Source organism: Prionailurus viverrinus, chromosome C2 (genome assembly GCF_022837055.1).
Source record: "Prionailurus viverrinus isolate Anna chromosome C2, UM_Priviv_1.0, whole genome shotgun sequence".
In the NCBI taxonomy this organism is placed as follows: Eukaryota; Metazoa; Chordata; class Mammalia; order Carnivora; family Felidae; genus Prionailurus; species Prionailurus viverrinus.
In genome coordinates, this window is record NC_062569.1 from 90,094,600 (window position 1) to 90,106,781 (window position 12,182).

Below are 12,182 nucleotides of genomic sequence, written 5' to 3' on the forward strand. Positions count from 1 at the left end.
TACATTATATTTCTATTGGGCAACATTGATCTAAACTAGGGACAAGCATAGTATAGCCTGGTTTATTTATAAGTAATGTTTTGTTATTTATTTTGTAAATAAAGGTTTATTGGAGTGCAGCCATGCTAGTTCATTTATGTATTTTCTATGACTACTTTTGTGCTGCAGCAATAGAGTTGAGTGTTGTGACAGAGACCATCTGGTCTGCTAAGCCTGAAATATTTATTCTCTAGCCTTTTAAGGAAAAGTGTGCTAACCCCTGGTCCAAATTCTTAAAGCCAATGTCTATTTACTGGGGCCCAATGGACAAATAAAGGAATGGTAGCACCAATTGCTCATTCCTCTAATCTCCTCTTTTTTTTCTCAAGGCAGGCTATTTCTTGTCCAGGGCATTCCTCTTTAGGGAACTCTCATTTGGAATATATGTGGCTGACAATGGTGCCATGGTAGCAACTTTCTGGATCCCAGCTTAACTGCTTACTAGTCAGAGTTGCAACAGAAAAGAGATGGCAACACTCTAAGATAATTCAAGGAGGGTTTATTTACAGAGGAACTCATTACAAAGGAGTGAGTGGGGTATAGGGAAACCGCAAGGGATTATGCTAACCCAGTGCAAGCAGCAGCAGCAGAGGCCTTAAGAGATGAGGTTAGGGAGAGGTTACTAGGACCCAGACACTGTTATTTAGAGTAGACTGCCATGAGAAGAGTGGTGAGCTTCATTTAAGGAACAAAGCTGACCCAAGTTTCTTCAAAGAGAGGGGTTTGGGAATAAATACTCTGACTTCATGCTTCTTCTTTCTTTGGTACTTGCAAGACTCCCAGTGGGTCAGACCCAATTGGACCCTTTTTGATGTATATCAAGTCTGGGACTTGATTTTTATTCTTACAGGCTAATAAGTTAGCCTTACTGTGTCATGGATGCTGGCAGGAGACACAAGATTCCTGGGTCAGAGACAAAGGACTTTATTACTCACACAGTAAATAAAGTAAGCAACATGTATGTTAGCGTATTTTCCCCTCACTCCCAGTTCCTGTGGGGGTAATGTGATGGACCCAGATGGATGCTGCTCATCCTGTAGGTTTCTTTCAGCTGAGGAACACTGAGCTTGGGAAACCCATTGTGTTGGTAGTGAGCACTTGTCTCAGGGAAACATTACCTTATCCTTTGAGGTTATTCACTACAAACACAACCCTGAGAAATGGCCCAGATAAAGAGCTTAGGTCAAGGTCTTACTTTCTTAGTATACTGAGCAAGACACGTAGGAGCACAAGAGGCCCATGAGGACTGTCTCTTAACAGTGTAATCCATATGGATTAGCATCCCAGGAAGAGCAGTGTGGAGACAAGTAGAGGATGGATTTGGAGGAGCAGATGAGAGATACCTGGCTTTCTAGATCCTCAGACTCTAGAATTTTAAGGAATTTATTACAGCATGTTAACTAGTATCTTATGTATTATTTCAGTTTTAAGATACATTATCTTACTATTTTATGTTAACCGTCTCCTGGGGTGTGATCTTATGTATTTTCTGTCTGGAACCTGCCTGATCATTGAGTGTCTGTGGGGTCAAGCTCACCCACCTTATGCAGACTGGGAGTAAGGAGGCAGAAAGGCAGTTCCAGAAATGCATGGAGCTTCTTGAGAGTGCTCCTGACATTTAAAGAAAAAACATTTTTTTTAATAAGCAACTTTTTACATTTGATAGCTGTTGAGTGCTATGGGCACATGGCTCTGCTTTCAGTAACATACATCTATTGCTGCCCTCACCTTGGGGAAATAAACTGCTACAGGGAGAGCATTGATTGCCGCCTTCAAGGCTAGGTGTTCTTTTACATATTTCAAATTATAATAGGCATCCAGCAGCTCTTATCTGTAGTGGTTATTTGTTCTATATGAGTGGCAGAAAGTATCTTACCACTGGACAATGCTTGTACATCCAAGCAGTAGTGCTTGTATAGAAGCTAGGATTCAAGGACTAAAGAAGTTTTGTGGACTGAATAATGAGTACATTCCTTTCATGAGTTCTAGTTATCAACTGACACCAATTAGACATATCATCATCCTAATGTGTTAGGTAACATTTTCATGTAGCGTGGTTTGGTGTAATGAACAAGAGCAAGAAAATATATCTTATTTGTGTTTGTGTATTAACAGGCTCATTTTGTTGGTGGTGGTTTGTCTGTTTTTTTTTTTTTAATTTTAAAATTAGTAGTAATTTAATTGCAGTCTTTTATTTATTTATTTAAAAAAATTTTAAGTTTATTTTTTTTGGGGGGGGGGGTGGGTCAGGGGAGGGGCAGAGAGAGAGGGAAAGAGAGAGTATCCCAAGCCGGATCCACATTGTCAGCAAGGAGCCCGAAGGGGGCTTAAACTCACAAACCATGATATCATGACTTGAGCTGAAATCAAAAGTTGACCACTTAACCAACAGAGCCACCCAGGTGCCCATAAATGCAATCTTTTATATGAATTTATGGTTTTTACCTTGTCTTGAATAATTTGCTTTAAGATTTGCCTCTTAAATACAAGTCTGTAGCATTATCAGTAGAGTTTTGTATAGACTAAGTTAATAAAGGAATAAATTGAGTCATTTTAATTCTAAGGCTTTGATTTTTTAAGAGATATGTTTGAAGTTTATTAATTTATGTTGGATGATGACATCTTCTAGCAGATGCAGAGGCAAAATAGTGTAGCTCAGCTTTATCAGAGATTGTGAAAACTACTCCTTGAAAAGAAGGTGAATGAGAGCCAATGCTTGGGACCCCTAACTGTAAAATCTAGAATTCATCAAACCAGGCAATTCTGTCTTATGGGACCAAAGAAAATTCAAGTGCAGAAGAGAGACCTGGAATCAGGAGGAAAGGAAGACCAGTGTGCAGGATGGCCATGGGCTGCCTGTGATCTCATCCTCCACCATTTTAGGTTTCAAAGCTAAAAATATTTTAGAGATACTTTTCCACTTGATTTATTATAAAATTGTATTTCCAATAAGAAATAATTTTTTTGCAGAAATGTTCATTAACCAGTTTGTTGCTCATCTATTCAGATAATGAAGAATAACTTCTTTTTCGTTTTTGTTTTTTTTTGGGTTTTTTTTTGTTTTATTTTTCTTCCATTTTCTTTTTTTTTTTTTTTTATGAAATTTATTGACAAATTGGTTTCCATACAACACCCAGTGCTCATCCCAAAAGGTGCCCTCCTCAATACCCATCACCCACCCTCTCCTCCCTCCCACCCCCCATCAACCCTCAGTTTGTTCTCAGTTTTTAACAGTCTCTTATGCTTTGGCTCTCTCCCATTCTAACCTCTTTTTTTTTTTTTTTCCTTCCCCTCCCCCATGGGTTCCTGTTAAGTTTCTCAGGATCCACATAAGAGTGAAACCATATGGTATCTGTCTTTCTCTGTGTGGCTTATTTCACTTAGCATCACACTCTCCAGTTCCATCCACGTTGCTACAAAAGGCCATATTTCATTTTTTCTCATTGCCACGTAATATTCCATTGTGTATATAAACCACAATTTCTTTATCCATTCATCAGTTGATGGACATTTAGGCTCTTTCCATAATTTGGCTATTGTTGAGAGTGCTGCTATGAACATTGGGGTACAAGTGCCCCTATGCATCAGTACTCCTGTATCCCTTGGATAAATTCCTAGCAGTGCTATTGCTGGGTCATAGGGTAGGTCTATTTTTAATTTTCTGAGGAACCTCCACACTGCTTTCCAGAGCGGCTGCACCAATTTGCATTCCCACGAACAGTGCAAGAGGGTTCCCATTTCTCCACATCCTCTCCAGCATCTATAGTCTCCTGATTTGTTCATTTTGGCCACTCTGACTGGCGTGAGGTGATACCTGAGTGTGGTTTTGATTTGTATTTCCCTGATAAGGAGCGACACTGAACATCTTTTCATATGCCTGTTGGCCATCCGGATGTCTTCTTTAGAGAAGTGTCTATTCATGTTTTCTGCCCATTTCTTCACTGGGTTCTTTGTTTTTCGGGTGTGGAGTTTGGTGAGCTCTTTATAGATTTTGGATACTAGCCCTTTGTCCGATATGTCATTTGCGAATATCTTTTCCCATTCCGTTGGTTGCCTTTTAGTTTTGTTGGTTGTTTCCTTTGCTGTGCAGAAGCTTTTTATCTTCATAAGGTCCCAGTAATTCACTTTTGCTTTTAATTCCCTTGCCTTTGGGGATGTGTCGAGTAAGAGATTGCTACGGCTGAGGTCAGAGAGGTCTTTTCCTGCTTTCTCCTCTAAGGTTTTGATGGTTTCCTGTCTCACATTTAGGTCCTTTATCCATTTTGAGTTTATTTTTGTGAATGGTGTGAGAAAGTGGTCTAGTTTCAACCTTCTGCATGTTGCTGTCCAGTTCTCCCAGCACCATTTGTTAAAGAGGCTGTCTTTTTTCCATTGGATGTTCTTTCCTGCTTTGTCAAAGATGAGTTGGCCATACGTTTGTGGGTCTAGTTCTGGGGTTTCTATTCTATTCCATTGGTCTGTGTGTCTGTTTTTGTGCCATTCTTTTTCGTTTTAATCACCTCAGAGGGCACATGTTTAGAGGTATAGTGTTGATATCGGATGGGAATATTTGTGAATATGAAATATTTACTTGTCTGAGTTAAGACTTTGTAGCAATTTGGTAATAGATCTAACATTAAGTTCTTACTGTGTGCTAGAAGTAGGTGATACTTTTATTATTATCATTTTTATGATGAGGAAGAAGAGGCCAAGAGAGGTTCAGTAATTTGCCAAAAGTTACTCAGCTAGTAACTGTTAGAACTTGTACTCAAGTCTGGGAAATATGTTCACAGGAATAGATCATCTCAAAAGGAAGCATACCCCAAGTCTAAATAGAAGCATCTACTATCTCATCCATTTTCATAGTCAAATAATAATTTAGTAGTTTTTTTCTTTAGATTTTTTTTCAATCTTCATTGGTTATATTAGTTAATCTGCCTTTAACTTTTTGCTTTTACATGTAAGTTATATGCTTTGGCAATGTTTTTATTTTTAGTAAGCTATATATATTTGGAGAATTCCATACCATTTTTTAAAACTTCACTTTTTTAAACAATGAGTAACTTGCATAAATCAGTTGCACAAATTGACAAATTTTTGCGTATGTATACACTCATGTAGCTTCCACCCAGATGAAGATACAGAACATTTTTAGCACTCTACTATGCTTCTGCCCCATCATCATCCTCACCACCTACCCTCATCCTTAAGTAACTAGTTTTCTGACTTCTATCTGCACTGGAGAATTTTACCTATTCTGCATTGGAGAATTTTACCTATATTTGAACTTCATATAAATATACTTATATACTATGTAGTCTGTGTCTGACATCTTTCATACATTATGTCTGTCAGATTCATAGAGGCAGTTGAAAAATGAGTAATTTGTTCTTTTCCATTGCTGCATAGTGTTCCATTGTACGAGTATACCACAGTTTATCCATTTCTACTATTCATGGCTATTTGGATGTTAACATTTTTGGCTACTGCAAATAAAGCTGTTGTGAATATCCTTGTACAGATCTTTTGGTAACCATGAACACTCACACCTGGGAATACATTTGCTGTATCTAGAATATATATTTAGCTACTACCAAAAGCTAGATATTTTCTGAATTTATTTTGCACCCTGATAACCAATGATCTACCGAGAATACTCTCATTTCTATTAATAATTTTATAGAAAAAGTTTGTGAAGGGGATCTCATTAGGGAAATAGATCTTGATACTTTTCTCTCTAGATCTCTAGAGTAGTGCTATGTAGAAAACACTGCTTTTCATGTATTAGTTTATTAATTCCGGGTTTCTCCCTTGTACTACTTTGTAGGTAGACTAATAATGAGACTCTATGGGGGCAAATAATGAAGCACAAGATACAACCCTACCTAAAGAAGCTTACAGTTTAGTCAGATAGACAAGAGAATGAAAGATAAGCAATATAGTGTAATGTGCAGGTGACATATAACTCATATAGACACTATGTGCTCTGGGATGGTGAAGAGCGGTCATTGGAGTAGAATGATTGGAAAAGGCTTCATGGAAGAGGGAAGCCTTCAGATGAGCCTTGGTGCGTGGGTAGAATTGAGAGTTGGAAGAATGGTTCATTACAAGTAATGTTATAGGAAGGTGAGAGAAGCTTTTTGGGTGTCTAAATTGACTTGACTGGAATGAAAATTTGAGTTGGAAAAAGTTGGTGGGAAAAGTTGGTTGTGGTCAGGCTTTGGAAACTTTAAATGCCAGGTTAAGATTTTCTTTGAGGGCCCATTGTCTAGATTAAGTACACTTTTATTCTTCGTCTTGGAGCTCTGATTTTTTTAAAAAAATGATCCAAGCATTCAAATTTTTACAGACTATTCTGTCTCTCCTATTCCGTTTTCCCCTGAGAGCATGAGCTGGACAAGGAGCAAGGTGAAAGAGTTTTACTGGATTTTTAAAATAACACCCTTAAAGAGGGGTCTTATAATTGAAGGAGAGATTTCACAAATACCATTTAATAGAGACTTTAAAGATGTAGTGTAGATAATTTTTGACTGGAGAGCTTACACAATTCATTAACTACTTTTAAAAGAGAATTAGAGGTGATTTTCTTTAGGGGGTGATAGTGGTAAAGCCCTTCTGTAAAGTATATGGTGAATTGAGCTATTTCTGAGAGTCTTTTTCTTACCTTGTATTTTATGATAAAAGTTTTTGAAGAATCCTATTTCAAGAATTTGTTTTTCCTTCTTCCACATTAGTATCTTCAGATAATAAGAAATATGTACCTAATGAAACTTCTGCTGGAAGTGAGAGAGACTCATCAGATATACCACAGAATTGGTCATTTCAAGATCATTATAGAATGTATTCACCGATAATATACCAAGCCCTCTGTGAGCATGTGCAGACCCAAATGTCACTGATGAATAACTTGGCTTCAAAGAACAACCCGGATGGAATTCCTGCTATACCCTACCATACCATGTCTGGTTCTGGTTAGTATGAATGATGTTTTAAAATGCATGAATATAAACTCTAAGTTTCCTACTTTTTGTAAAAGCAGTATGAGATGTGATAACTTTTCCCCCTCTTACCTTTTAGAGTCTCAGGCAACTCCACATTCTAGTTATGGCTTATCAACCTCCACCCCAGTCCAGTTACTTCAGCCTCCATCCTGCCCTCCTATGGTTCATTCTGTGGGTACATTTTATACATTCTACAAATAATTATTTGCCTTTAGAAATTGTCACCTTAAGAGAGAAATTTGAATTTACTGATTGTAGTAATGCCCTAGGATGTAAACATTAATTATTCAAATTACTTTTTACTAGAAATATTTTACCCATTCATTAAGGACAATGTGGGAGGGGGAGGGAAAGAGATCAGTAGAAAAAAGAAATCACCCATACCTACCACTTAAGCACAATTGCTGTTAACATATTGATAGAGCACTTTCTAATCAATTCTCTGATTTTGTTTTCTGGTTTTTATTTAAGTTTACTTTTAAGAATATGGTCATAATTAAATTTTATAAGTTTTATATACTACTTTTTTTATTTAGCATTTTACTGTGAACGTGTTTCTGTATTAATATATACCTTTTGAAATTTTTAATAAGTGAATGAATACTCTAGTTAGTGGATATACTGTGCTCTATGTAATTGCTCCCCTATGGTTAGACATTTAAGTAATAGGTTTTTACTACCATAACAATTCTGTAAACATGTTTGTGCAAAAGCTTTTTGTATGTTTGAGCTTATTTTCTTGCAATGCAATTTCCCAAAGTGGAAGTTTGTTTCAGTCCCAAGGTGGACTGATTTTTGATGCCTTTAAACCATATGTGATATTTGTAAACAATTTATTGTAGTCATGGCTTTATAATGTTCCCATATTGCAGGGGGAACTAATTAATAAGCTTGAAAAAACTAGAATATTGTGCTGAGGGGAAATCTGGCTTCCTCACTGGTAATCTATAACTCCATTCTGCAGAAGTCATTTTCTAATATTTTTGGTTTGAGTTGATTATAGTTAATGCCTACAAGTCAGTGCTCACATTTTTGAAGGCTTACCTTGTTTTTTTCTGTCTTTAGGAAGTTCAGACTGATGGTGACAACCAGTTTGCATCACAAGGTAAAACTGCTTCTATGAACTGTACAAACGTTCTACAGAATTCCTTCAGTACTGGTCTTGGAGTTCCACGCAGCCTGCCCAAAAGTGACAGGCCACCTCTTCCACCATTCCAGCAGCTGGGTCTTGTCAGTGGGATTCTGCCACAACACGAAGTTCCTAAGGAACCAGACCTACTAAAATGTTTTCAAACATATATGAATCTATTGCATTCTCGTCAGCACAGTCAGACACACCAAAGCCCCACTCTGTTTCCACCAGCTTTCCTGTCCAGTAATGAAGATCGATGTGCCAAAGAACACATTGGAGAAGTCCCAAGTGAAAGAAAGGATTTAAACATACACATGCAAGATTCAAGAATAAAGGATGTGCAGAAAGCAAAAAATGTGAACCAGAGTGCTGAAAAAGTCAGAACTATAAAGTATTTGTTGGGAGAGCTCAAGGCCCTGGTAGCAGAGCAAGGTATATGAGCACTTTTAAAATGAATTTCTGTGGTGGTAATGCTAAATAGCAGTATCCTATTATTTAGTCATCATTTAAATTTAGAAAAATAAACAGAGTTTGTGATATTTTCCATAGGAATATGTCTTGAGCTAATAAGGAAGTGAGTTCTGCCTATTTTATTGTTTAGATTTTGATCCCTCATGTTTCCTATGGGTTTGAAATGTACAAGAAAGAATCAAAACAGTCTTTTACTTGCAAGCATGTATTCATTCTACTTGATTCCGAAGGACCTTGGAAAGATTCAATCAAAGAGAATTTATAGCCATAAACTTTTAGGGGTTAGAAGACCCCTAAAGATGATTAACTCCCTAGCATAGACTGGTAATTTTTCCTATTTTAAAAAGATGCAGATTTTCTTCCTATAATTTCTTTAATAACCAACTGTTGCAAAAGTTTAACAAATCTGACTCGGAGGAGTAATCCAAACTTTTTAATGCCCTTTTCAATTTACTTGTGGGTTTTTTAATTAAATCAAGACAAATGTCTCAGATGGAATTATGAGATATTTGAGCCAAGTTGTATTCATTTGTTTTCATTGTGTGTATATGCTAAATAATGGCTTTCACTGGGAGTGAGTTACAGTTTTGGCATCTTAGAAAACACAGTAATTGATTGTGGAAGCACTGACTGAATACCTAATATTTTCAGACAAAAAGAAATTCCAAATCTTAAAATGTCTTATAGGAAGAACATAGCACTATTAATTTGAAGGCTCAATATATTAAAATCTCTGTGTTTTCAGACTTTCAATTTATCACTATTCTCTTGACCAAATACTGAGTCATGATAACAGTAATAATAAGAGTAATAATGTGAGGTATCATTTATTGGATACTTACATGTGCCTGGCACTGTGCTATTTTATATGCATTATCTCATTTAATCCTCGCAGCAATCCTATGAGGTATTGTTGTTATCTCCAGGTAACTATGGAGAAGAAATCTAGGCTCAAGAGTTAAGAAGTTTGACTAAAACTCTATTGCTAGAAAATGGCAGAGCTCAGGTCTCTGCCTCTAATGCTTATGATCAAAACCATTCTACAAAGGATTGGTAGGGAACTTCTCAGTAATTGTTTACTATGTGCTCAGATGTTTACTATGTACATATACTTTACATTAGGGGGCTAAAATACCCGTGGGATTGGGGCGCCTGGGTGGCTCAGTGGTTAAGTGTCCGACTTCAGCTCAGGTCATGATCTCACAGTTTGTGAGTTCAAGCCCTGAGTTGGGCCCTGTGCTGACAGCTCAGATCTTGGAACCTGCTGCGGATTCTGGGTCTCCCTCTCGCTGCCCCTCCTCCACTCACGCTGTGTCTCTCTCTGTCTCTCAAGAATAAATAATAAAACATTAAAACACCCGTGGGATTGAGTCACATTTTATAATTTAAAATATACTTTCTACTTCTTTAGGGTATAAGAGAGTTAATATTATAATTATTAAGTGTTTTCAGTCGACAGAAAATTTGAATGGAAATGAAGGGGCAAATATAAAAGGACAAAAGATCTAAAATCCACCTACCTGTCTGTTTGCCACCTCTAAAACCATTCACTCTCCACAATTAATAGCAGAAATGGTACTGCTTTTGATGCAACACCAAATAAGGTGTGACTGGTTGTTTTAAATCTACTTTATAATATTAAATACTAAAACCTTATCAGAGAAGATCCTCCTTCAATATTTTGCCAAATTGAATCACCTTAAGAGAATTATTTGCTTATGCCAGGATCAAAGGTTGTGTTGTAAACGTTAATACTGTAATCAATTCTAGGAATCCCTTCAGCAATGATAAGGAATCCAGTAGTCCTTTGGGAATATGAATATGAACTGGGAGACATAGTTATCTTCTTACTAGACTCTTTAACTGGAAAAAAACCCAAAACACTAATGATCCTGTGATTGAAGATTAATCTTTAGTTTACTGAATTTCTTTAGAATTCTTTTGAGTAAGCAAATTCAGGCAGCAGAAAAGAGGAAAATAAAATTTATATATCAAATTTATAAGTAATCAAGTTGTTTGTTTATACCAAGTATGTACATATCTGGGAAATTTTCTTTTTTAGTAATATACATAAATAATCTTATCCAAAAGCAATTAATGGTATTGTTTTTATTATTTCTTTGCCCGTACATAGAGGATTCAGAAATTCAGAGATTGATTGCAGAATTGGAGATGTGTATATCTCTGCTTCCAGCAATAAGTGGAAACACAAATATTCAAGTTGAAATAGCACTGGCTATGCAACCACTAAGAAGTGAAAATGCCCAGTTACGCAGGTAAGCATTGTTCTTTGCATATTTTTGTCATTTGCAGAGATGTCCCATAGCCAGAACAAAGGTGCGAAATGAGATAATCTAGGACTCTGTGTGAAAAATAGATTTAGTATTTTATTGTGTTTCTACTTTTACCTCTCCATTTCTAAACATTGCCAGCGTTCTCTAACTTCTCTTCTGTTGCTTCTGCTCACTGGTACGTCTTTCCTCCCACCTCCTTTACCTCCATCGTCACTTGGTCATAGGGTACAGAGGAAAAATGAAGTTCCTCAAGGTATTTGTCAGGCTAGTCTAGGCTCTGCTGCAATATGAAACTTAAGAATCTCAGTGGTATAGCACGGTGAAAGTTTCTTTCTCCCTCATGCCGAGACCAGCATGGGCCGTCATCCTAGGACGCAGGATTTAGATTCCCTCTATCTTCTGAGGCCACTGTCTCATAAGATAATGTTTTTCAGGGAAAAGAGAACATGGATCTGGCACACCGTCTCTGTACCTCCCAGCCCAGAAGCGACAGTCGCACTTCCACTTCTATTTTGTGGGCTAAAATGGGGCAATGACACATATGGCCGTGCCTAATGTAAAGGTCTGGGACATAACATTTTCCCATACTGCCCCTGCACCCCGGAAGGAAAGGAGAACCTGATGGGGGTGAGCACCAGTAGCTCCACCACACTCAGTCACAGAAAAAACTCACTTAAATTCTTAGATATTTTGTCTTTTGGCTATCATAACTTATGTTGGAAACCATTTGCATATTATTAGCAATATCCTAACTCTGTGTGTTTCAGCGATGACCACCAAGGCCACTACTCCAGGGTTTATACTTTGCAGAGAATTAGAATCCATTTTCAGTGCTTCTGCAGCACTGCAGTGTGAGTGCGTCCTGAGAAGGTATTAAGAGTTGTATGAGCTGTAGACATTGTATTGGGTAGGACCTGAAAGGACCTGCACAAACATTTTTAAGAAATCAGAAAGCAGTAAAATAGGATTCCTAGTTGGGAGAGCAGCTTAAATTTATAGATCTGGAGCCTGCAAAGGCATGACACCTAGTGAGATTTACTTGCTTAGGATTATTTCTCTAATGGTCATTAGTCTCTAAGACACTATGATATAAGATGAGGTTGCTGGTTTTAAATTTTAATAATAACGTCTTCAGTTCTGACCTAAGCGATAGCATTAATTTTTCAAAATAAAAAACAAGTATGAATAATAGTAATGGTAATAGCCAGGAGTACTACTAACATTTATTGAAAGTTTCTGATGTGCCAGGTTATGTCCTTTATATAT

At 37.1% G+C, this 12,182-nt stretch overlaps 1 protein-coding gene across 3 annotated transcripts in view; it reads left to right on the forward strand.

The window, feature by feature from the left end:
* CCDC14 (coiled-coil domain containing 14) overlaps positions 1–12,182 on the forward strand; it is a 53,374-nt gene that overhangs the window by 12,655 nt on the left and 28,537 nt on the right. For 2 of the 3 annotated variants that reach the window (XM_047875947.1, XM_047875950.1), the window contains exons 6-9: positions 6,753–6,989; positions 7,096–7,190; positions 8,085–8,583; positions 10,757–10,898. In XM_047875947.1, coding sequence (XP_047731903.1) covers positions 6,753–6,989; positions 7,096–7,190; positions 8,085–8,583; positions 10,757–10,898 — 973 coding nt within the window. The remainder of the gene's footprint in view (positions 1–6,752; positions 6,990–7,095; positions 7,191–8,084; positions 8,584–10,756; positions 10,899–12,182) is intronic. The other variant, XM_047875949.1, reaches the window with a different exon arrangement.